This window comes from Danio rerio, chromosome 6, assembly GCF_049306965.1.
Source record: "Danio rerio strain Tuebingen ecotype United States chromosome 6, GRCz12tu, whole genome shotgun sequence".
Lineage (NCBI taxonomy): Eukaryota > Metazoa > Chordata > Actinopteri > Cypriniformes > Danionidae > Danio > Danio rerio.
Genome location: NC_133181.1, coordinates 12,960,044 through 12,987,500, shown reverse-complemented (window position 1 = coordinate 12,987,500; position 27,457 = coordinate 12,960,044). Strand labels below are relative to the sequence as shown.

The window sequence follows — 27,457 nt, the reverse complement described above, 5'->3', positions numbered from 1 at the left end:
AAACGTCACATCGAATGAAACAGGCTAATGTTACTGTCGTGGCACGTTGGACAGTGATTGCTTTTATTTTTGGAAGTGCACATCGGGAAAGGATTTCTTATGTAAATAGCTGCTGGTTTTTAGGACTGAAGCAGAAATAATCAGCTTAAATGCACACAAACTCTCCTCTGGACAGCAAAACAGACAAGTGCTTTATATAACTCAACAAATCCCGTGTTTACATTCCCCACAATCTCTAGGATTAGTTCTTATTTTGGCCACTTTCCATTATTTTTCCTCAAAACTCAATCAAGATTTGCTGTTAGGTAATGTATACACAGGAAAATCCATGTGGGTTTTATATAATTCTGCATGACATCGGCACAATTCTGAAGTTAAGGTCATTCCTGCACTATTATTATATTGTGATACATGTCTGAGGCACTATACTGTATTTACACTACCAGACAAAATTCTTATTGTCAATTCCAGTTGTAAGAGCAAAAAATAATAACTTAACTTCTAGTTGACCATTTGGAAAAGTGGCAGAAGGTAGATTTAACTGATGAATCTATTCAACTGCATCTCAATCATCACAAATACTGCAGACCTATTGGTACCCGCATCGACCAAAGATGCTCATAGAAATCTGTCAAGTTTGGTGAAAGAAAAATCATGGTTTGGGGTTCCATTCAGTATGGGGGCGTGTGAGACATCAAAAATCCACATCAAAAATCATGAAAGCAAAAAAGGTCAAGGTGCTCCAGGATTGGCCAGCCTAATCACCAGATATGAACATTACTGAGCAAGTCTGAGGTATGATGAAGGAGGAGGCATTAAAGATGAATCCAAAGAATCTTGATGAACTCTGGGAGTCCTGCAAGAACACTTTCTTTGTCATTTCAGATGACTTTATTGATAATTTATTTGAGTGATTGCAGAGATGTATGGGTTCAGTCCTCCAAGCTCATAAGAGTCATCCACAATATTTTTTATTTTTTTGCACTGCAGCATGACTTTATACTCTACACTGTACTGTATTATTTCTGTTAAGTGACATGACTTTTGTCTAAGCAAAGTAAGACCTTATTGTCCTAATTAAATAATTAAAAATCAAGACATGATCATATTTTATTCTGCTAAAATAAGTGTAATCTAGAGGCCTTTGCCACTTCTGATACTAAATGATCAAATAGAAGTCAAGTTATTATTTGGTGTTTCTAAAACTTGGATAGGCGATAAGACTTTTGTCAGGTAAAGCCAGAGAAAAAGAAAAGATGGATAAGCCAGAATATTATGACCACATCACAAAAACATCCGCAAGACAGAATTTTAAGTTTTGGTCAAACTTTTGTAAATTACCAAAAATGTAATGCTACTTTTAGTAATAGTATTTGGTACTCAGAAATGGTCTGTGTTATTAATGCTGATTTTGGGGTAAGGAGTTGCAAAAACGTTTGGTAACACTTTAGCAACTATTAACTTTTATTACCTGCCTATTAAGATCTTATTCTACATCTCTAATCCTACCCAATACATAAACCCAACTACTAGCTTCTGCAGCAGCTAATTAATGGTTTATCGCGCTAATAGTCTTAATTAGTTAATAGCGTGACTTGTACATTCAAATGCCACCACACATTCATATTGAAAAGAGCCAGGGAAAGTTTGTAAACAAGCAAGCTGTTATTAAGATTCAGCCACATGCTTTGACCAGCGTTGTCATGGAAACCCCCTAAACCACTGAAAGGCTCCTAAAACACTGCTTTCATCAGCGAGCATTCAAAAAAATGCTTTACGAAGGGGTGATTGACCTGAAGAAGAAATGCAGACGAAGGTAATCACACTCTATCTGTCCAATGTCTCATAATACACTATGAAATTCAATGAAGCTAATCAGTTTTCCTTTGTTTCAAGCTCTGAAGTGATGCTTTCAAATGAATGAAAGAGGCTTGGGCTCAGCTGTTCAGCAGTCAGCCTGACATTTCCATTGTGGAAGGAAGAGGCTCCTCACATAAAATGGTTATATTTTGCTCAAATATACAGTATCGAGCTCATTCTGCAATGCTCTTATTTCAGATTCATTTGTCTATGTGGAAAAGATTGGGAATAATAAACTTAAGTAATCACTCAAACTACTGACAAACAATTGAGTTTGTGACCATGCATAAAAATAATGCAAGTTAGCATCATCAAGCAGCAAAATAATAAGCCGTTTTTATGACTAAAAATAAATAAAATCAATAGAAGTGTTTGTAACAGCAAATAAGGTTCCAATGGCTCTTATATGAAAGAATAAGGTGAATGCAGCAAGACATGAACAGAAAACACACTGAATGATTTTACCAATGTGCAAGTCAGAGCTGAGTGTCTCCTTGCTGAGAGAGAGTAGCTCTTCTCCATCGATGTTATTGGATTTAAATGCGTCAGTCACGGCCTCCAGCCCCTCCTCTCGTAACCATGCCAACACCTCTTCCTCAGACCATTCGCTCACCATCAGTCTGGAGTGACCACAAGCCTTCCTGCCTGAGAGACAGAATCACCAGCGTATGGGTCAATGACACAATACTCTCCTACCCATTAAAAATGAGTTAGAGCAGAACAATAGATCACATCTGATTTACATGCATTAATAAATTAATGAGATTTGGAATACATAAATACTATAAAGTAGGGCTGTGCAATATGATGATTTCTGCCTGATCTCATGAGGAAACAAAGATTTTTTTTCAGTTTAGTGGCTAATTCATATGAGTTTAGTCATATGAAAATGTGGATTCTAAAGAGGAGGCGTGGCACCAAAGCCCACCCCTAAACCTAACCATCATTAGGAGATAAGCAAACTGTACGAATAAGTTCATATGATTTCAGGATTTCATATGAATTAGACACTTAATCAAAAAGTTCCGAGTTGCAGTGAGCTTGTGTTGGATGATATATATAATATGGGTAAAATAAAAAATCTATCATTTTATATTATGCTTTATAGTTTAATTTGTGGTATCACAAAATACATTGTTTCAACAGTTCACATTATGTATTGCTTGATACTAATAGCAGGTTTGGCATGCTGTCCCAGAAAAGAACCCTGAGCTTAGAGATAATTGAACCCAGGGCTCCCGCCTGGTCAATGAGCATGTAAGGGGGTATGAGATCAGGTAGTTCTCGAGAGGTCCCCCTGGTAAAGCCTGATTTATACTTTCGCATGGCGCCACGTCAAGGACCTCCGCTGACTCCATGCACACCTCACGAAACGGATATGAGGCTTTTATACTTGATGCGTTCACTGTAGAGTTATTCTTTAAAACGACAAAACGACAAGGGGTCAAAACAAGCTGACCGTAAAATCAGTCGGATAAACAGAAGTAGGAAGTTTTCAGATCTGTCATATCATTAATATCTTTTAAGATTTTTAAACTAATGATTTTTATACATTATTTTAATAATTATAAAGACTTTTATAACCATTCAAGATTTTCTAATCGAATTTTAACGCATCAGGATAGATGTTTTTTTTTTTTTTTTTACATTTTTTTTTAGATTTAGCCCATTTCACAATTGACACATTACTGTCTGGCTAGCTTGTCCTCTACTGATATGCTCCACCAATAAAGCTTAAAAAAGGGCATCAGTATATTGTAAACCGACAGGTTCAAATATTCCTTTCCAGTTATCAAAGAAATGGTTTGTTCTTAATATAGTTACTATTTAATTACTTTAAATTCTAAATTGTAATGTATAAAAGGGAGAAATGGGGTGGATTGGGAGTAATGATAGACAGGCTGCTTACAAAGAGTTTGGAATAATCCGACTGGTTTACCAATGCTTACAGATGAGAGACCAGCCAAGATCAATCATATTACATGCTTCCCTCAAAATTAGTTGAGAAACTTCACTTACGGTAAAAAAAATTCATAATTTATATTAGTGCAATATTACACACCATTACATGGATACAGACAGAAACATGAATAATAGCATCGTGGGAATGTTTCATTTTATTTTTATGTTGGTCCTGTAATCATTAGTTTTTGAAAAAGTGTTTTAGATTTAATATTTATTTTAATATACACATATACATATATATATATATATATATATACATATATATATATATATATATATATATATATATATATATATATATATATATATATATATATATATATATATATATATATATATATATATATACACACACATTTTAAATCAAACATTTGTCTAGAACTTCTAAATAAAAGCAAGAAATATGATCATATACGAGTACATTTCTGTACATTTCTTTTTGAAATGAAGATGATGTACTTTAACTGCAGACTGTCAGCTTTAGAGGGTGTTTACAGCCAAATCAGGTGAACGGTGTAGGAATTACAACAGATTGCATATGTGCCTCCCACTTGTTAAGGGTCCAAAAAAGTAATTGGACAATTGGCTTCTAAGATGTTTATTAACCTTTATTAATAATGGTCTTAAACAGACAGTTCACACACAAAAAAAGAAAATAGACTTATAAATTGTTCCAAACTTTTCTGAATTGTATTTGTTGAACAATTTTATGAATATAATCTTTTTGAATTTTTTCTGTTGACTGTTAAACACAAAATAATATATTTTTTCTGAAGAAACTGGTAGCATCTGACATTCATATAATGACATTTGTTTTTAAATGGAGGTCAAATACAGTATCCTATGTGCAAAAAAAAAACTAGTTGAGGATGAGTAAACGGTGACAAATTTTATTTATGGCAGAATTATGATAATATTTCATTTATTTAACTATTCCAAAGGCATTTCAAAAACGTCAATGCGAACAGTATTTTTAATTTAATGTTTTTTTTCAAACATCTTTGAAGTCACGAGAAGTGCATTATCAAAACGAATCATATGAATTAAACAGAAGCGGAAGAGTAAATTCATATTAAGACTGCAGGTCAAGGCTTCTCTCGCTGCGTCAGATGCATAAATCATGAGCTGGAGTGTTCTACAGCGTGTATCCGCTCAGGATGCAGTCAGATCATTTGCAGTACTTTGACTTCCTAGCGTGTGTGTGAGCTGTTATGTTGGTATTCATAATGCAGATCTCATCAGATTTCCTCAGTGTGAGCTGATGAAGTGAAGTGTGTGTGTGTGCGTGTATTTGGACCGAAGGCTGCAGCTGTGCTTCTTCACCCCAGAGAAAGCCCTTCTGAAGGCCGAGAGAAGAATACAGCTCATTCTCATCCTGTTTCAGTATTCAGTCTGATACTACACCTCTCCTGTGTCTCTGACTCACAGCGACTAATTACTGAGCATGGTCAGCAGTATTACACACACACACACACACACACACTGTACGTGTCTGGAGATACTAGGGTTAGAAGAACCATAAACCCCCCCCCTCAATTATTTCACGGCTAGATGGCGCATATTCACAACAAACAAAGGCATAGTTTGACGTTGTGATAGAGTTTGGAATCATAAGAGTTGTCGTCTTTATTACAGCCAACACAAATAATGTTCATAGATGAGCTAAAGTATTTAAATACTCAAGGCTGATTTACACTTTTGCTTCAAGCACACACGTATGGTCCTGCACAACCTTTGCCGTGGCTGATGCGCACCTCTCAAAAATTGTAACTACGAGAGAACGAGAGAATTTAACTTCAACAGAGTGTAAAAATATTGAGGGTTCTGTGGGTCTTGTTTATCAAATCCGATCTTTAATTTGTATTTTCTATTGGGTTCAAGTCAGGTGATTGGCTGGGCCATTCTACAGCTTGATTTTCTTTCTCTGAAAGCATTTGATTTTTCCTTGGCTGTGGTTTGGATCACTGTCTTGCTGAAATGTCCACCCTGGTTTCATCTTCATCATCCTGGTAATGTAGATGTTGGAGTGAAGTAACTGATATTAAAGTACACTGATGAAGGGCAGAAGATTGCTGAAGAACTACTGAGAGATTTCAGCTGGTGTCTGGGCTTTCACTGGATTTCCACACCTCCCTTTCTTCATGCGTTCAATATTTTTTTCCTGCGTCATTTCATTGAATTACAAATAACTTAATTTGTAAACTAATTAGATTGTTTTTTGTTTTTGCATTTATGAATTTCTTTGGTTGTTACCAACATACGGGGAAAATTTCAGGTCAACAGCACCTTTGGAAATAGGTTTTGGTGACGTGTTCAATACATATTTTCCTGCTGTACGTATTTTAATGAAAAAAAGTTTACATATAGTGCCTTTTTTATATTTTTTCACTAAAAATGACTGCTATTATTATTACTTTGTGGGGAAAAAAACACATTCTGCTTAATGACAGTAATATATTTCTGAAGATCTTTGAGTTTCTGTGTAAATGATATGACGACAGCTTCTCACTTACCTTCGGTGTTTGAAAATGCAGCTTTTTCATCTGCAAAGTGGAACAGGAGAAGCATAACTGATCATTATGGTTTAGTTATGACCCCTTACACTGTGTTTGTATTCTACTGATTGAATCTTTTTAGCAGAAAACACAAGCTTTAGCAATGTAACAATGCATGTAACAATAACACTGATCAATTATAAAGTGCTTGTTTGTTGAGCGTTTATTTATTCCGTCCTGAAAGTAACCCAATATTTGCAAATTGTTGGCTAGTTACAGCCAAAACAAACATTAAAAACTGGTAACACACACACACACACTCACCAGGAAGAGATTTGCCTTCGGTTTCAGTAATCAGCAGGAATCAACATGAAAGAAAGGGAAAAATAAAAAATTGATGAGCTAAGATTCAGCACTATTTTCATTAGAGCAAATAAAAGAAAATATAAAGGAAAAAAATTATATATATGGGTAGCATGATCCCCTTAAAGCAGGAAGTTGCTGATTTTTGTACCGGCTGGGTCAGTTGGTATTTCTGTGTGGAGTTTGCATGTTCTTCCCATGTTCACAAGGGTTTCCTCAGAGTGCTCCGGTTTCGAAGACATGCGCTATAGGTGAATTAGGTAAGCTAAATTGTCCGCAGTGCATGTGTGTGTGAGAGAATGAGTATGTATGGGTGTTTTCCAGTGATGGGTTGCAGCAGGAAGGACACCCGCTACGTAAAACATATGCTGCATAAGTTGGCAGTTCATTCCATTATGGTGATCCCAGATTAGGGCCATGCACAGGGGGGTGGCCTGGTGGCTAGAGCCACTGCCCCTCTGCCCTCATTGGCTGAGATGCCCTTCACAGGAAACACTTGCCCAAAATCCCCCCCGTATTTGTTTTATTTGTTTTATTTGAGATCATTTATCATTCATATTTTTCTTTAGACCTGTAATGAACTCCAGCATCTGACAGATTGATTAGCTGTAAGCTCTAGAACAGTTATCTGAAACGTTGTCATACAGTTTTATGCCTGGATTTCATAAATAGCCTTGCAAATACGAACACAGACTGTATTTGAAGTATTTGGAAGTCATTCACGTTTTCCTCATGTAGAAAAATGTATTTAGTGGCTTAATGTGTTACAACAGTGTTTTTAAAAGACTAAACACTTTATTGATATAGGGCGTACTCACACTATGTACAGTTGCCTCGAACCGGACCAAAGCACTCCTGTCTCCCCCGACGGCCCGTACTCACATTACAATCGGGCCTGGGCACGCTTACATCATCGATGATGCGCTGTTCAGTAAGCGCTCTCGCTCAGCACAGTGGAGATTTCTCTAGTTATATCAATTTAGTCCTTAGGGATGAGGTGAAACGCAGTCAGATAGTTCGCCGAACAGATCAGCCACTTTTGACGCTCATAAACAATCATAAAGTCCTCGTGCTGCAGGAATTAGGAGGTTTGCTGAAGGTGCGCAGCTGTCGTGCAGAGAGTATTTAATAAACTACAGCAGTTCCCTTAAAAGTCACGTCTCCCTTTCAGTTTCGGGCATTGGCGTGTTTTGAACTCTCACACAAGTGTACCGTGCCAAAGCCCAAGTGAACCATGCTGAGCCCGATTCAGCGCACTCACACTTCTCAAGCAATCTGGGAAACGGGCCTGGGCAGGGTACGGATAGCATAGTGTGAGTAGGGCTATAGTGTACAACCAAGCACAAGTGGTCGGAACACAAGCGAGTCGCAAGTAATGAAGTATTAATTGATTCTCCCAAAGATAAGTGTGTCTTTAGCTCCACTCAGGCTCTGCCTCTTTGCCCTTATTTGGTTACCCCCAGTTGGAGCGATGACGCACGAACAAAATGGGGCCGGTTGGCCACACCCACTTGCAGCATTATATGCGCTTATAAGAAACCTATGGGTGACGTCACGGATACTACGTCCATACCTTTTACAGTGTATGGAATGAATGTTTTCTGGTATTGTTTGGTTTAAATGATTTTAAAATCATTTAATCTCTACTAAACTAATTACAGAAATAAAACAAATAAGACCTTGTCCAGAACACAGAGACAATTTACTCTAAAACAACCATATTTTATAAAAGGGTACTTCAGAATAGGAGTGATCCATATTTATATAAACTAGGGCTGCGCGATATTGGGAGAATCTAATATTGCGATATTTTGCAAGTCTGTGATGAATATTGCAATATGAATACAATTTGACCAGATGACTTGAAAATATATTTGGAAAGGTTGTGTAATTGTTGGGACTGGGATGATTTAGTTGATGTGTACGTCTGCATAAAATCTAATAAACAAAGTAAAAGCCTAGTTAAATACAATAAAGAAAAAAGTTACAATCGCTAGCTATCTATCTAGCATTTCTTTATTAAGGTTACTAATGGAGCAATCCTAACAGTCATAGGCCTCTAAATCATGTGCAAACTGTACATTATATTCCTCAACATTGATATATAATAGACTCAACATTGCATATCTTGCAACGTGACTACTGCCATCGTTTACATTGCGATATCGATGCTGAACCAAAAAATTGTGCAGCCTTACTATAAACTCTACAACGCAATGCATTTTGAATATGATTTGAAGGCTCAGTTGTGTGTTAGTAACTCACCCTGTGCACTGCTGCCTTCCTCCATCCTCCAGATATTGACGCTTTTGTCCATGGAGCCTGTGGCGATGAGAGGGGCCGTGGGGGAAAATGCACAGGCAGTCACATACCTACCCAAAAAGAGTGATCAGTAACTTATACTGAGAGTTTTAACCCTTAATAATCAACACTCCGAACTCACCTGTCATGCTGGTGAAGTGTGTAAAGTAAGACGCCTTCATCCTGCAAAGGAGAAGTCATTATTATTTTTAATGTAAACCTTATGCTAATGACATCCAAGCGGGCTGAGCTGTCAATCCTCTTTTATTTTTGTTGGTTGGACAGAAATATGTGATGATGAATATGAATGAGACTCACAGCTTGATACACGGTGACGGTCTTATCCACTGATCTGTGGGGAAAGAGAAAGTGACATTTAAAAGGCGTTGAGTCAGACAGGCTCTCTGTGGCCTTTATGTGCAGTAAAATCGAGAGTCTGTCTGTCTGCTGACACACAGCGGATGAACAATCCATTTCATCAGAGTGTGTTATTTAGCAAAAAGACGTCAGCAGCACCGCCGCGCATTCATCGTTTGTGCTTCACACTGCTGACGTCTGTGACGGCAGAGCACCACCCAGCGGAAAACAGAGGAACTGCGAGCTAGAGTTTGGTGGCGTTTTCTGGATAAAATTAGAAGGATAGTTCACCCAAAAATGAAAATTCTCCCCATTTACTCAGCCTCAAGTAGTTCCAAACCTTTAGCAATTACTTTATTATGTTGAACACAAAAGTATTGACTTTTATTGTAGGAAAAACAAATACTAACAACAACAATTATCCATAAAAAACAAAAAAAGTCAGTGGTTACAGGTTTCCAGCTTTTTTCAGGATTTCTTCTTTGGCGTTTAGCAGAACAAAAAGGCTTATAAAGATTTGAAATAAGGGCGAGTAAATTATGACAATTTTCATTTTTGGGTGAACTATCTCGCTACTAAAGTTCAATAGGTTGATAGATTGTCTTAAGAAACTATTTTTGTTGTGCTGGTTAAAAGTCTCTTTACATTCTGATAGCAATCATTAAATTATATATTTAGATGTTTGTTTTTTTTTTAATATTGATTGGAAAGTGTAGAACCAAGAAAAGTTTGTCCGAATCAAAACATTTGGCCTGAACATTACGATGGGCTGTCCAACCTCCCTATCAAAATATGCATTTACCTCTGCGCATCCAGCTCATAAAGAAAGGATTGCATCATACTGTAGTTTTCTACAATTATAAGGTATAACATACTACAATACACCACATCTTACTGTAGTAAAACTAAAATATACTACAGTATTTTTTACAGTTGAGTTTATTAGTTATAACACACAACAGTTGTTTTTCATTTAAATTGCTGAATTTTGCAGAAAGGTGAAAAGTTTGTATCCCCAGTCATTTGGCTGATAAATGGACAAGCGTAGATTAGGCATAGGAGTCAATTAAAATATTTACAATGAGTAACGGATGGTCTATTTTTAATTTACTTTTAGGCTTCTTGTACATACAAGCCCCTAATTTACAGAATAGAGAGTGTTACTGCAAATTGTTGGTCTATGGAGGACGAAACCTGCAAAATTAAAAAAATATCCAATAAATGAAATAAATCCATAAATTCCAGCATAAATAAAATAAAAAATAAATAAAATAAATATGCAAATACATAAATAAATACATAATACAAAAATTCCTGCATGAATAAATATATAAACAATTAATGGTGCGGGCATGTAAACAATTAAATAAATTACACAAAAGTTGAGGAATAGGAAAATGCTCAACTGAAACTTAATTTTTTTCCCCTTTCAAACCTTTATTCAGTCTTGAATGTAGTTTCGTATTTACTTTTCCTCAGGTCAACATGCTAATGAGCAGGTGCCTATCAATCATCAGAAGGTGGTTTTTATGCCATCATTGGTTGGTCGTTAGAAAAGTTTTGCACTCGATTTTTTGACTGGCTTCTGATGATTGACATATCTCATTAGCAAGTTGATTTATAAGTTCTCATTAGCAAGTTTTGTCCTTCATATTGTTCATGTGTTGATGCTAAAGTGTAGATCTGTAGACCAGACATTTGCATTTAGCATGTGTGTTCACACAGCTTTTATTTATTTTTCCCATCACTGGTGAAATTGTATGCTGTTTCTTCCTTAAGGCATGTTTTAGGAACAGGTTTTAGGGCAGCACTTTCAAGCTACTGGTCTGACAATGGAAAAAAACAGCATTGTTTTGGCCTTGGTGCTTAAGTCTAGTTCTGTAATGTAATTATCTGTTTTCATCCACACATTTGTATGCCATTTTGGAATACTGCATTAAAAATGCTTAATGGAAATAGAAAGAGTTTTTTTTTTATTTGATAAGAAATAAATGTGCCTAAACTATAATGGAAACACATTTACTAAATAAATACCAGCATGCGCATCAAAAAAGTCATGTTATTTTGTTTTAACAGATCATGTTGTAACAAGTGTATGGGATGGTATTAATGAATAAGCAAGTGGACCGACCACATTGCAAAACATCTGAATTGTTGTTTCAAGAAATCACACTTAGCTGATGATTGATTATAAAGCTTGTTTGTCAAGCTGTTCAGGAGAGAGCCCTGAGCTCATAAGATCCTCGTGCCCCTGGCTCCCTCCCATTTGCAAGAGGGGAGTTTGAGCTCAGGTAGATCTCGAGAACTCCCCTGCTGTATTAGCTAATGAACAGATAGTGATTGCTCTTAAGAGATAACTACTTACTAGGAACATGTCTATGGTGCAGATTTGGATTAGTCAATTAACTTAAGTTGAATGTTTTTGGATGGTGGGAGGAAACCGGGAAACCTGGGGGAAACCCACATGAGCCCGGGGAGAATGCGTAAGCTCCGCACAGAAACGTTGGCTGGCTTGGTAAGGACAAGAACCAGTGACATTCTTGCTGTGAGGCAACAGTGCTAACCACTGGGCCATCATGCCACCCATCTAGGAAAGGAGGAGGAGGAGTAGGGGTGGAAGGGGAGATTCTTCAAAACAAAGATGGCAGTTATATGGAACTTAGGGTATTTATAGTGGCTTAGGAATCGTCTGATTGGTAAATCATTAGTTGAATAAAGCGGGGGCAGCTGCAAGCAATCATAAGCATGTGATCCTCATGAAATGAGTTTATAAATAAACTTCACTTTGGTCATTCTAATATCTCTTAGCCAAAGTCCATTATCAAAAAAAGTGGTTTAACATTATTACCTCCCAGAACTGCCTTTAGTGTCTGTGCTCCCAAAAGTTAATTAGTTTCATCTTTATTTTCTGAGGCACATGTAGTTTATTATACAAGTAAGAAGACCCACAGTGGCTTTTTCAAATGCAGCAAATTCCAGTTTACTTTTAATATGTGGCACCAGTATAATCAGAAAGTGATGCTTACTTCACAAATGTTTGATGCGATATTTCAGTTTTGCCCAGAAGTTAAATTCGCTGACAGATTGAACAAACCATTTCAAACACTGAGAAAAGAGGTGTAATGTATATTATTCAATGACTTTCTTTTTTATTTCTTTAAATGGATTGCAAGAGATATCTGAAACTAAATTAGGAACCAATAAAAAAATAGCATTAATTGGGTACTTTAACTTAAAGATGATGTTACTTTAGAGTTCCTGCAGTGTACATGTGTTTAATACTGACCCAGACACCAGCATCTGTCCATCAGGAGAGTAAGCACAGGACAGAACCGGAGCAGACTGTCCTGTCAGAGTGTGAGCGAGCTGCATCTTAATGCCTGTGGATCAGCATGCATCATTAAATCACACACACACACACACACACACACACACACACACACACACACACACACACACACACACACACACACACACACACACACACACACACACACACACACACACACACACACACACACACACACACACACACACACACAAACACACAAACACACAAACACACACAAACATGCTACAAACAAAGATAAAGAAAGAAAAGGAGACACAGGTGGGTAGGGTATAAGGTGATGCTACCTGCAGAAGGCAAAAGAGAAACAATCCATATCTTCAGCAGACTGTCCTGTCCACATGAGGCCAGTCGAAACTGAACACAGCCATCTGTGCCTGGTAAAGACAGACAGAGAGTTCATCTTTAACTTTTATTAACAAATGATTCATCCTTAGAAGGGAAAGCCATGTGGAAATGATTTTGCAGACTGCCAAAGCTACAGGTCAAAGTCATAAGTTTATTCTGAAAGAGACTTTTTATGCTGAAAGTTTAAATTTACTCATTATAATATGCTGATTTGATGCTCAAGAAAGATTAAATTGCTGCTTAATATTTCTGAGTAATTGAAGAGATACAGTACCTGACAAAAGTCTTGTCATCTATCCAAGTTTTAGGAACAATAAATAATAACTTGACTTCGAATTGATCTAGTTTGGTCACCAAAGTTGACTAATTTCTGTGAGAATCTTGGATCCATGCAGGCTCCAATAGGTCTGCTGCAGTATTTGTGATGATTGGGATGCAGTTCAATAGATGATTCATCAACCTGGAAAAATCTACCTTCTGCCACTTTTCCAAATGATCAACAAGAAGTCAAGTTAGTAGTTGGCTTTTAGAACTGGGATTGACAAGACTTTTGTCAGGTAGTCTATATACGTTTTCAAGATTCTTTTGAAACAAATAACATTTATGTTAAATAAGAATCTAATTTTAACAAGGATCAAACTAGACTAGCATTGATTTAGGTTAAAGGCTTACCTGGTGAATAAACAATACATTTGTAATGCAAATGAATAAAACATACATAAACCAAACTTTTTAACAGCAGCATACGTTTGAGCCATTTAAGATGACTACATATTTACAAAATGAATAACCAATCAGCAGTCAGAAGTATATGAAAAACAATGCGACTTACGTACATCCTTATAAAATTACTTGAGTAAAAGTGTTAAACTAGTAATGTTAAAATTGTACAGGTAAAATAAATAAATTTGTATCTATAAAATTGTACAGGTACAAACTGTACAATTGTAAAATAAATGTACAGGTAAATAAATAAATAAAATGGCTGGTTTTGTAGTGTTAAATTATTGGAGTCAATAAAAGAAATAAAGAAATTATTTACTTAAAAATAAATGTTCTGCCATTTACTCACCCTTCAGCAAAGGAATGTTTCACGCTTGTAATTAAGAAGTTAACCCTGCTTTTTACCCTCTAAAATGGAGTTTTCATTGCTTTTGTGCCAAATGTGTGTGTTGTGAAATGACGCAGTATGTAAATAACAATTACATACCTCATTTTCGCATGCGTTTTAGCTACGGAAATGCTGTGTATCTTAAATAAACAGGTGTTTGAGTTTATGAAAAGAAAATGTCAAATAGTGATGAAAAAAATGTGTTCATTTACATTTCAATAAATATTAAAATAATGGACTATTATTCATTAATAAACACTTCATGACATTTGGTAATATAAAAAGCTTGCAGGCTGCGTTTATCATATCAGAGATCACCGACATCACAAATACAGTATGCAAATCAGCAAACAGTTTAAAAATGTAATGTGTGAATATACAGGATTACTTAATAACTTCTGATATATTTATAAGCAGTGTGAAATGTGAAGCAGGACAAAACCCATTATTGTGTTCATATGGGTTTCAGAATTATACACAATTAACTTTGAGTGTGAAACCCTTTCAGATTTAATTTTTGATACTCAAAAAAAAAAAAGAATTTTTTAGAAAGATTTTCAGCGTTGATGAAATCAAATGGCAGAATCAGAATCCAGAAAATCCTACCCTTCATCATCTTAGGAGCAAACTGAGCACAGGAGACCCCCAGGTCATGGGCATTCTTCTCCGCATGAAGATGATTCATGTTCAGGTCCCACAGACGCAGGTCACCGTATGTGGAGCCGGTGATGAACATCTGACCACAGGGAGTGAAAGAGCAGGCCACTATACTGGTGTCATTCACCACACCGGTCCTGAACACCACCAAACACAACAAATGTCAATCAGAGTGAAAGAAGTCTCATTTCATGCAAAACAACACTCAACTCTTTTTGAGTACTTATTCAACAAATGTCTAAATTTGTTTTTAATCTTACATTTTATGATTTAATTTTAGTTACAGTTTCTATAATATACAGTATACAGTCATTTGAAAAGAATTAGGACATGGTGAAATTACCTGGGTATTTTTTGTAATAATTAAATATATGGACATTTAATCTTAATAATGAGAGATTAAAGCAACTATTAACAATTAGCAACAATTAAAAGTGAAGAAAAGACTTTAAGATGTTCTTAATGTGTAATTCTATAAAATGCATATTCTAATTGAGGAAAAGGTTGGGACACCCTACCTCCAAAAGCTATTGTTATGTCCTTTAGCTGAAATAACAGTCTAAGGAAATAGCATCCCACTGTTGTTTGAAGGGTTTCTTGCATGTAGAGCCCATTTAAAGTCATCACACTGCATATTAATTGGATTAGCGTCTGGGCTTTGACTATGCCATTTCAGGTCTCTCCATTTTAGCAGTTATCAACCAGTCCTTAACTGATAAGTTTTAGGTCAGGTGTGTTTAGGTAACAGGGTGCACAACTCCAGTGTCCTACAGATTTTAGCTACAATTTGTCTTAACACACCTGCAAGAATGTTTCTAGAAAGCCTAGTAAGAGCTTGATTAGCCAACCCAGGTGTGTCTGATTGGGGTTGTAGCTAAACTTTGCAGGACACCGGCCCTCCAGGACAGAGTTTGGGCACCCCTGTTTTAGGTCATTGTCATGTTGCATGGTCCAGCTTTGCTTCAGCTCTCATTTTTTTCTCATGCGTTCCTCAACACCCTCTGATACATTGTAGAATTCATGGTGGATTCTATGATGGTGATCTAACCAAGTCCCTCTACAGAATAGCAGCTCCAAACCATGACACGCCCACCTCCATAATTCACAGTTGGTATGACTTTTAATGAAACGCTGTCCTTGGTTTACTCCAAGCATTCTTTTCTGGTGTCCAAATAATTCAATTTTGAACTCATCTGTCAAAAGAACATTATTCCAGAAGTTCTGGACTTTGTCAACATTCTCTCTGGCAAACTTCAGTCTGGCCTTGACGTTTCCCTTAGAGAGCAAAGGTTTCCTTCTTGCACACCTCACAAGCCATGCAACGCTCTGGATATATATATATTTTTTTGATAATTTCTGGACTGTTTCAAGTAAAGGTACATCCCGATAAAGGAATAAAAGGACAATCTTAACTTCCATTTCATGGGAACCCTAAACTTGTGCAGTTTCTTTCTGATTGTAGAGGCAAGCTCTTTCACATTAACAGTAGCTAGGTGCGGTGATGGCATTTTAGGGTTTTTGGAGATCTCTTTAAGCATCTTGGGGTCTGCTCTCTTGCTGGGATGATCAGACCTGGGGTCCATTCTTTGTACCTTGCTTAAATGATCCAAGATGATTTGACAGATCCTAGATCTTTTGATCTTGAAAACTGATCTCTGGCTAATTTGGTTTTTCAAACAAGTTCGCGAATCAGATTAAAATGTCTGGATGAATTGATCTGAGATCGCTGCGTGTGTGAAGGACTGATCTATCGATCCTCAAAATCATAATCAGCATTGCAATTATTGGCTGACAGCACAGCAGCTTAATGACATCATCTGATTAATATTTAATTATCCATGTGAGCAAAATTACATAAAATAATAACTTTCCACCTTTATTGTGGGCTACAGGCTTTATACTGTACTTTCATGTGTCAAGAGTATTTAGCTATTTATTTAGTTTTAAATTTTAGATCAGATTTTCTTTACTATAGTAGCCTGGGCCTATTTTAGTTTCTTAATCGGCATAAAAACAATGTAATTCATTTTGCATGAAAAAGCATTTTGATATCAGTAAAGATGTCAGCAACTTTTGCAAATAATTAAATCACCTGCATATTAGCTGTTAAAACATGTGCATGACTGCATAAGTTATTTTTCCTTTATAAAAACAAACAAACAAAAAAAAACAGTTGAATATTAAGCATGTCTATTATTTTACAGAAATTGTACTAAAGCTGGATTGGTACCTTTAAATAGTACGCATTTGTATCAAAAAAATCCATTATAATAAATGTTCTCTTTGATCCCCTAGGGGAGAACCACCCCGTTGTTGCACTTTTATTTACTAAGTTTTATTTATATATTTTTTTTAACTTATATGTATATAAACATAAATATTATCAATTATTTAATATTAAATATTATTTAATATTAAATATTATAAATGTGTATATATATATATATATATATATATATATATATATATATATATATATATATATATATATATATATACACATATATATATATAAACTTTTTTTTTTTACTATTTTTCCCTAAGTGTATATAATCTACAGGTTACTACTGTAAGAAAATATCAGCATTCGGTACATACTATCAGTATTACCTTTGCTTGAAATGCACTGATCTAATCCCCTTTATATGTAATAAGCTTGCTCTCGAGCAGGTTTGAGCTACCACAATCGTTGCTATGACAACAACTCTTGGATGAGTTTTGAAGAACTAAATGATCCTGGATCGTGTCAGATTGTCAATACCCAAATCCAGCTAATTGAGTAATCCACGAACGAAGAACGGGCCCAGAGTAACAGTCTACTAATCATGTGCACCTGGTGTAATACACCTGCGTGTGATTTGAGCCTTTTAAGACGGAATAAATGTGAGGGTGTTTTTACTTTATTTCCTTAGTTTAAGAACATACATATCTTAGATTTAACTGTTCATATTACTTTAATCTCTCAGAATTGTTAACACTAAGATTAAAAATTCACGTTGTATTCACAAATGGTACAAAATACACAGGTGTTCATATGGTGTCCTAATATTTTCACATGACAAAAACTAATCTGAATCTGAACTGAATTAATACTAAACTGACTTGAACTAAAGGACATGTTTTAAAACAGCTTTAAAGCATTAAATCTGTTATTTTCCAGATTTATTACAGTAAAACTGAATCTGTCTATATGGCATAGATAGAAATAAAAATGATTGACAGGTAATTAATAACTCATTTTCTTGTCGGCTTAGTCCCTTTATTAATGCGGGGTCGCTACAGCGGAATGAACCGCCAACTTATCCAGCACATTTTTTACGTAGCGGATGCCCTTTCAGCCGCAACCCATCTCTGGGAAACATCCACACACATTCACACGCACACACACACACACTCATACACTACGGACAATTTAGCCTACCCAATTCACCTGTACCGCATGTCTTTGGACTGTGGGGAAAACCCACGTGAACGCAGGGAGAACATGAAAACTCCACACAGAAACGCCAACTGAGCCGAGGATCGAACCAGCGACCTTCTTGCTGTAAGGCAACAGCAAGACGGTCACTGGGTCGCTGAGTCGCCATTGACAGGTAATGTCAGCAATATTTAAAAATAAAGCAAAGCAGTTTAGACATAAAAATTAATACCAGGCAGTAATAAAAAGTTACAAATCATTTATCTATTTTAACTATTAACTAATATGATTATTTAAAAATCACAAATAAGCATACGAAGTGTACCTGCGCAACGTCCTGGAGGTAAAATCCCACAACGCGATGGAGCCGTCGGAGCCTCCGGACACCAGGTGAGAGGAGTCAGGGGAGAAGGCGCACACCCGCACCGGACTGCGGCCCGGATGCTCCAGGACGGCCTCGATCTCCCCGGTGTCCATCGACCACACCATCGTCGTGGCATCAGTGGAGCAGGAGGCCAGGTACTGTCCGCAGGCGCTGAAGCAGCAGCAGTGGACGCCGTAGCCGTGTCCGGACAGCGGGGAGAAGGGCAGCTCGCTGAAGTCTCGGCTGGAGTAAACACAGATGCTCTTGTCCGCGGAGCAGGTCGCCAGCAGGTCGCCGGAGAAAGCGACGCAATTTACATCGTCCCGGTGACTTTGTAAAGTGCAAATAAGAGACACCATGTTGATGTGTCCTCGTCTGTTCCCTTTAATTAAACGCAGGAAGAGGAAGTCTCTCACATAACGGGGTGGGAAACCACAACAATTCGCAATTGACCTTAGTATTTCTTAAACAGACTATAAACCTAGACGCGTTTTTTGTTACCTTTAGTTACTTTACAAACTTAATTCTCAAGTTAAAATTGACGCCGTGAAAAACGCTGTGTTATAACACCTAATTCGGGTCATACCTTATTACAATATTACATATATTTTAATAAAATTATCCGTTTATCGTGTTTATTTAACTAGTGATACTTCTAGATATGTGTATTGTATTTCCGTTGTTGACGTTATAATGTAAGATATACTGTATGTAATGTGTAAGTTATATAATAATGTTTGAAGCCAACGTACCTCTTGCGAACACTTCCCGGTTATGTCACGTGACTTTCATATAGACCACGTGGTTTTGTTTACTGTGGCGCTTTCTGGTATCGGTTTAACAAAATGTGTATTTGCTTATTAAATGTGGACCCATATTCGACCCATATGCACTTATTTGTACTAAGTAAATTAGATGGTAATAATTCTAAATCACAATATACACTAACCGGACACTTTATTAGGTACACCTTACTATCACCAGGTTGGACCCACTTTTGAGTTCAGAACTGCAATCCTTCGTGGCATATTCAACAAGGTACTGGAAACATTCCTCAGAAATTTTGTCCCATATTGACATGAGAGCATCACGCAGTTGCTGTAGATTGTCAGCTGCACATCCATGATGCGAATCTCCCGTTCCACCACATCCTAAAAATTATCTATTGGATGGAGCTCTGGTGACTGTGGAGGCCATTTGAGTACAGTGTCTCAGTAGCCCCTTTCACACAGTGATACCGGTAAATATCCGGAAAATTTCCGGAACGACTTTACCGGTATATTCAAAAAGGACCTGTTCACACATACAACCTTTCCGGAAAATTGCCGGTAATTTTCCGGAAAGGTCTGTATGTGTGAAAGGGGCTAGTGTCATGTTCAGGAAATCAGTCTGAGAGGATTCACACTTTATGACATGGTGCGTTATCCTGCAGGAGGTAGTGATTAGACGACTGTGGTCATCAAGGGATGGGCATGGTTAGCAACAATTCTCAGGTTGGCTGTGGTGTTGACACAATGCTTGGTACTAATGGAGCCTAAATATGCCAAGAAAATATCCCCCACACCATTACACCACCACCACCTGCCTGAACCATTGATACCATTGATAGGACGGATCCATGCTTTCATAGTGTTGACGCCAAAGTCTGACCCTACCATCCGAATGTCGCAGCAGAAGTCAGGACTCATCAGACCAGGCAACGTTTTTCCAATCCTCTATTGTCCAATTTTGGTGAGCCTGTGCCAATTGTGGCCTCAATTTCCTGTTCTTAGCTGACAAAATATGGCAACCGGTGTGGTCTTCAGCTGCTGTAGCCCATCTGCCTTAAGGTTGGATGTGTTGTGCATTCAGAGAAGCTTTTCTGCATGCTTCGGTTGTAACGGTGGTTATTTGAGTCACTGTTGCCTTTCTATCAGCTTGAACCAGTCTGGCCATTCTCCTCTGACATTTTCTCTTTTTCAGACCATTCTCTATAAATCCTAGAGTTGATTGTATGTGTAACAGCACTTTTTGAAATACTTATTAGATAGAAATGAGATATATTTGGTACATTTTCTCTTTTCATTTTAATTTTAGGTAAAGTTTTAGTCTTTTCATTATGATTTCGTCCTTAGCAACTATGGCATAAGATGATAAAATACATTTTTAAAAAAATATTTCAATGAAATTAGGTTTAATAACTAGGTATAGTTTAATAATTAGGTGTAATAATGTAAATTACAAAATATTTAAATAAATTACATTTATTAGAAAAAGTGTACGTATACACACACACACACACACACACACACACACACACACACACACACACACACATATATATATATATATATATATATATATATATATATATATATATATAAACATTCAGAAATATTGTAATATAATAATTGTAATGTAATATTAACATTTAGTCAATTGATTTAGAACAAATAATTTTAGCTTAGTTTTATTTTAAATTTTATATGTAAAGGTCACTGAAAAAGTCAATTATTTTACAGACTTCTTTTATGGAATGACGAAAAAATAAGAATCTTTAAAATAGCAATTTATTTGGACCTTTCAGCATTATCAGCATCATAATCATTATTATTATTATTATTATACACATTTAAATGTTAAATACGTCAATCAAAATAGTATGAACATGGGTATTGTGTTCATATTTTATAAAATATATTTAAATAACTATAATAACTATTAAATATTTGTTGCGGTCCACTCATAGATTAAACACATATTATATAGTGAATTAAATATTGGTAAAAAAATTGTTACTATTTAAACCATATACCAACCATTAAACCACCAATAACCATTTAAATGTTGAGTAAAGGTGAAAATATATTATTTACTAATAACAAGATTCATACAATAAAACCATTGTGCCAACATCAAAAAGAACAAACAAACACATACGACACTTTGTGGATTTAAAAACATCCTTTTAATAAGTCCGTGCCAAACACCCACACATTCGCACAAACACACGCTCGCACTCTCACATACACACACACACACGCTCACACACACACACACACACTAGTGAAAAATAATGCTCCTACAAAAAGAACGCTACCATTTGTTTCCCACGATATCTTTAAATAAAATAACTTCAAGTACTCTGACGCAGGTACAAAAAAACTCTGTTCTAGCTGCCTCCAGTGGGCCACCAATATAATGCAGGAGACTCTCTGAGCCAGGTATACTGAAGAAACACTCCGACAGTTTCGTACAGTGGAGGCCGTGATGTGTTTTATAGAAGAAAAACAAGAACGTTACAAAAAAAAAAAGGGGGGGAACAAAGAAACAAAAACGAAAGAAAAGCGAATTCTCTTCCCTACACCCTGTTCTGAAGGGCAGGCACTACTAAGATTAAGGAGACCACAGTGTTTTGTAGAGGATATGTATATACTGTACAAACAATAAATGTATATTATTAATCACTTTAAGACTAAAATTAATTGCTACAATCGTCCTAAGGCATAAACGATATCCAATGTCTGAAACAATATGTACACCATCATTCCAAACGAGACTCAATATATTGACATTAATAGACAGTATGTACACATGGGTGCCTCCGGTTTGCTTGTTTATGTGTGTTTGAGTTTGTGTGTGTGTGTGTGTGTGTGTATACAGTGATGCCGTTAGTTCACTTTCAGAGGGTTGAATACTCTGATGCCAAATGGCACAGAACAGTGTAAACAGTTTCTTTTTTTTTCTTGGCTTTCATATTTGGAGAGGAGGAAAAAAAAAACACCAAAACAAAAAAACAAATACACATTCCATTAGATTTAAAGCAGTTTTTGCTGTTTCTTCCTTTTCATAGAAAACGAAGAGTGGACCTTTCTTTTTTATTTAGTCATAAATAATCATTTAAAAAAAATTAAATACATTCACTATAATATTAACCATAAAGTAAAAATACAAAACCGAAAATAAAAAGATATTTACAAGTAGTGGAAAGGGATTTTTTTTTCTCTTTTTTTCCGTTTCTCCTTAGTACATACAGCTCTGACGGTTGAAATTTCAGTGCGATTTCTCTCTCTCTCTCTCTTTTACTGAAGGAAATGCTATTGCACATGACACCCTCTGTCTTGTGTCTCTTTGGGTGTTGATGTGTTGAAATGACTCAGTTAGTCTGCTTGAGCAGCTCAGTCCACCTCTTCTCGAAGAACTTCCTCATGTTGTGTCCCGCGCGCCCGATGTCCGAATTGTCCTCGTTGAACTTCTCGCAGTTGTCGAACACCAGATTGACGTCGATGATGAACGTTTCTAAATTCTGATACCTAAAGAACAGAGCAAATGGTCAAGTCAGTTGATTATACATCTGCAGCTCATTTCAACGTAATACATATACAGTTGAAGGCCAAATGAGTTGTAATAATATTATTAATTAGAATAGTTCAATTGCACTTCCAGCTAATTACTAGTATCCTAAAAAATAATCATCATGGTGTAACCCACTGGTCCTACTGCACCCCACCCATGCAGAGCTGGGATCAAACTGGCAAATCTTTAAATTCGATTCGGTTGCTCTAACAAGCAACGACTATGGCCTCTAGCGTCTGTTACTAAAGCACCTTTAGAGGCCAGAGGACTAAGGTTTACCGGCATAGCACTCCAACCCTAACCCTAAAGCTAGTGAAGTAATATGCAGGTAAACCTCACTCCTCTGACCTCTAAAGGCGATCTAGCGACAGACGCTAGAGGCCATGGTCTTTAGCCTCCTTGTTAGAACAACTGACTCCCATACAAAGAATCACCGGTTTGATCCCATCTTAGCATGGGTTGGGTGCAGTGGGACTGGTAGGTTATATGTGGGGGCTCGTTCTCTTTTGAACAGCACTCGGGATATAACTTAAAAATAATAACTTGTCATATTTATCGTATTTATTATTATTATTAAATTTCTGTGTATAATTTAGTTACTAATAATTATAAATGAACAATAATAAATACAAAAAAAGTTATTTGTTGTCATTTTCTTAATATGGATATTATTTATTTATGTATTTGTTTAATTAAACATTTATTTTCCAATTGCTTTAGGTGGACACATTTTAGTATCACTTGTAATGTAAAAAGTATAATCCCTATATTTCATAAGAACACAGTATGATACATGTGCAGCATTTATGTTTCTTTAGCATGCATTTATGTTATTATTATTAAGATAAATATTTGTGCATAATTTAGTTACTAATAAAACTACTTTCGAAATAATAAATACAAAAACTAGCAATTAATTAAGTAAAATTTAGGAAGAGATTTCAGTAATTTTCTTCAGAAAAAGACAAACAAACATAAAAAAAACTCTTACTGGCTGCTGACGAGTTTCTCCCGGATGGTGGAGAAGTCCATGGGTTTTTTAATGACTTTGCGGTACCCTGGGACAGACTTGAGGTTTACAGGATTGAGGAAAGGCCAGGCGTCCTGATGACGTTCCAGTTCAGCCAACAGAATCCTGCGAAACGCAAAACCACATTAAAACCACACAGCAGGTCCACGAGCACACATCCAGCAGAGAGGGCGCAGCGCTCACCTGCACAGCCCCAGGTCGCGGTTGTTGTCCCGGGCTGTTTTGGCTCTTTTCACGCAGGCGGGACTGTCCGGTTTGGGAGCCATCTGGTTTGGGGTGGATGCGCTGTTCTTCTTGTTCTGGCTGGAGGCGGCGGTTGCTTTCTTTGGGGTGCTGTTGGTGCTGCTGGTAGCCTCCTCTTCTTCACCCGTTTCTGCCTGCTTCTTGCTTTTCTTGGCTGCTTCTGCTGTCTTTTTCCCTCCGCTGGCTGGTGCTGTGCGATTCGGGGTCTTCGATTTTGATTTTGGTGACTGACCACTTGCCTGAAACGGTACACAGGGGAGGTTTAGACTTCTAACTTGTTTATGACACATTAGCATGCACAAATAAACACAATAACACCTGAATTCAACCAGTGAACACAAAAGACAACACCGTTTCCAAGTGCTAGATTAAATAGTAGGAGCTCATTAGCGCTTGCAGACACTTTCAGTCACTTACACACATGAATCGACACATTTTAATAATGATTATAGTGCCACTACTACTGTTTATAACAGGAAACACCAATCCCATTCCTGGAGATTTACCTTCCTGCAGATTTCAGTTGCAACCATGACCATGAACACAGCTGTCTGTAATTATCAAGTGCTGCTTCAGGTACTAATTAATTGGTTCAGGTGTGTTTGATCAAGGTTGGAGCTCAATTCTGCAGGAAGGCCGCTCGGTAAAGGCTAGATCTGATACACGGCCAACCGGAAGTGCGATATGCACATTAATACATTAATATAGCAGCATTTTTTTAATGACACTGTATAACAATAATACATATTTTTACAGTACTGTGAAATTGGGTTTAGGGTTGGGGTGGGGGTAGACATTAAAAAACATAATTTATTGGGTAATTTAATAGATAAAATAAATAATTCTCGGTGCAACTGCTGTTTTTACATTACTGTGACGGTTGGGTTTAGGGTGAGGGTAGATGTTAATAAAATACAATTATTGGGAAATTTAATAAATAATATAAATAAATCTCATTTACTTCCGGCCGCCACCATATCCAATCTCGCAACAACCAGGCAGCTTTCCAGGAACAGAATCGGTGACCCCTGATTTATACTGTCATTTTAAAACACATTTAATGCACTTTATGGAGAGAGCAGCAAAACGTTGTTTATATATTTCTTAGTGAACTGAAATGTTTGGGGTCACTGAGATTTTTAAAAATAATTTGTAATACTTTAATACTTTTTTATTTATTTATTTATTTTTAGCAGTGATGCATTCATTTAAATGATGAATTGATTTCTATACTGATTAAAAAAATATTACAAATAAATGCGTTTCTATTATTTAATTAAATATTTCCCCCAAATATTCCTGATTATTAAATTTAAATGATTGAAATGATAGTAGTTAAAGGAAAAAACATAATGGTTTCCACTAAATAACACTGTGTTAATTAATTATAATATTAATTTATTTATTTTAATTATTTCTTTAATTAACATACTATTTTGTTTCCACAAAAATGTTATTATATTAATAATTATAATATTTAGATTCATCATTTCAACATGAATTATTATTTTTTATTATTAGAAGTGCATATTAATTTTTTATATTTTAATACTTTTTTATTTGGCAATAATTAAATTGACCAAAAGTGGCAGTAACGATTATATAATAAGCAAATATTTATTACATTTTATTAGGGGTTTTAACATCTGATGGGTGAGATCTATTTCACAATCTCTGGTTCATATGATCAATCCAAACACAAATTTCAAATAAAATATTTCCCAAATGATGTTTAACAAAGCAAAGGATTTTTACACAGTATTTCTTATAATATTTATTCTTCTGGAGAAAGTCTTTGTTTTATTTCAGCTAGAATGATGGTTTTTATAATAAAAAAAAACATTTTAATGTCAATATTATTAGCCCCCTTAAGCTATTTGTTTTCTACAGAAAAAAAAATGTAGTTATACAATGATTTGCCTAACTTATTATACCCTAACTTGCCTAATTAACCTAGTTAAGCCTTTAAATGTCACTTTAAGCTGAATACTAGCATCTTGAAAAATATCTGGTAATATATTATATGGAAAAGATAAAAATAAATCAGTTATTAGAATTGAGTTATTAAAAATATTATGTTTAGAAATATGTTAACAAATATCTTCTTTTCGTCAAACAGAAATTGGAGAAAAAAGTTACAGGATTTTTAGGGCTAATAATTCTGACTTCAACTGTATATATATATATTACAGAGACACAGCTCTGAAAGAAAACGGGCACTTGTGAACTGGAGGTGTTTACCTTGGAAATGCAGTCGGGGCAGTACCAGTCTCCCTCTGGAATGGTGGTTATCTTGGGTTTGTGGCAATAGGTGTGACAGCCCTTATCACAGCCGTCACACAGCAGAAGCAGGTCTTCATTATCACCCTTTCGGCATATCTGACAGTACTAAGAACACAAACAACAAAAATCATTTTAAAATGAAAATATGATGAGGCACTGAGATAGGTCTGTACAACCAAATTAGGTTGCATAAAACCTCGAACATCCTAAACTTAAACCATTTATACAGCGTATACCCTGAAATAATTCAAAGTATATTGAGAATATAAGAATGAACTGGTGTGACTGTAAAATCAACAAATTAAACTAATGTTTCAGGGGTTTAAAATGGCGTATAAATGCAAACTTTCCTTGGAAAAAGCAAACACCTTTGAACAGTTATTACTATAGGGTTATGACATAATAGATCAGTGTGGCTCTGAGGCGCTGCTTTAGTTGGCTCATGCTCAAACCTTGAGTTTTTTCTGTTGAACACAAATGAAGATATTTGAATAATGTTGGAAATCTGTAACCATTGACTTCCATAGTAAGAAAAACACATACTGTACAATTCAATGTTTTATTCTTCAGAAAATCTTCATTTGTGTTGAACAGAAACTCAAACAGGTTGGGAACAAGTAAAGAAAGAGCACATTTTAGGATGAACTGTGCCTTTAAGCATTGGTTAAAGTAAATCGGGTGTTTTCTTTCAGGTCCTGTAGACCATTTATGTTTGTAACTCAGTCTTTATCACTTAAATGTTCTCTAGAAATGTGGATCCTTCATTTTTATTGACATACTTTTTCCTGGATATTGTCTGACACTGAAATACCTTAATTATTCTCAGGTAAACTCAGTCTAGTAAAAATACTATGTCCAATATAATGTGTAAATAACTGATGAGTCGATGAACCAAAATAAAAGTAAATCAAAGATCAAATAAAAGATCTTTTGTATGGTACAAAAAAAAAAATGTTGGCTAATGCTACATTGCTGACA

The 27,457-nt window shown here is 36.0% G+C and overlaps 2 protein-coding genes across 55 annotated transcripts in view; both read right to left on the bottom strand.

The window, feature by feature from the left end:
* Positions 1-19,387, bottom strand: part of wdsub1 (WD repeat, sterile alpha motif and U-box domain containing 1) — a 28,657-nt gene extending 9,270 nt beyond the window's left edge. Inside the window, exons 1-11 of one of the 5 annotated variants that reach the window (XM_017356519.3) lie at positions 19,341-19,387; positions 18,550-18,970; positions 14,756-14,943; positions 12,978-13,067; positions 12,628-12,721; positions 9,303-9,336; positions 9,127-9,167; positions 8,949-9,055; positions 6,645-6,659; positions 6,339-6,368; positions 2,326-2,505 (exon numbers count right to left, since the gene is read on the bottom strand). In XM_017356519.3, coding sequence (XP_017212008.1) covers positions 2,326-2,505; positions 6,339-6,368; positions 6,645-6,659; positions 8,949-9,055; positions 9,127-9,167; positions 9,303-9,336; positions 12,628-12,721; positions 12,978-13,067; positions 14,756-14,943; positions 18,550-18,947 — 1,177 coding nt within the window. In that variant the 5' untranslated portion in view covers positions 18,948-18,970; positions 19,341-19,387. 5 annotated transcript variants of the gene reach the window in all.
* Positions 19,388-21,512: 2,125 nt separating this feature from the next.
* Positions 21,513-27,457, bottom strand: part of baz2ba (bromodomain adjacent to zinc finger domain, 2Ba) — a 174,113-nt gene continuing 168,168 nt past the window's right edge. For all 50 annotated transcript variants that reach the window (XM_021477029.3, XM_021477034.3, XM_021477030.3 and 47 more), the window contains 4 exons: positions 26,438-26,584; positions 24,137-24,435; positions 23,915-24,058; positions 21,513-22,880 (listed from right to left, as the gene is read on the bottom strand). In XM_021477029.3, coding sequence (XP_021332704.2) covers positions 22,724-22,880; positions 23,915-24,058; positions 24,137-24,435; positions 26,438-26,584 — 747 coding nt within the window. In that variant the 3' untranslated portion in view covers positions 21,513-22,723. The remainder of the gene's footprint in view (positions 22,881-23,914; positions 24,059-24,136; positions 24,436-26,437; positions 26,585-27,457) is intronic.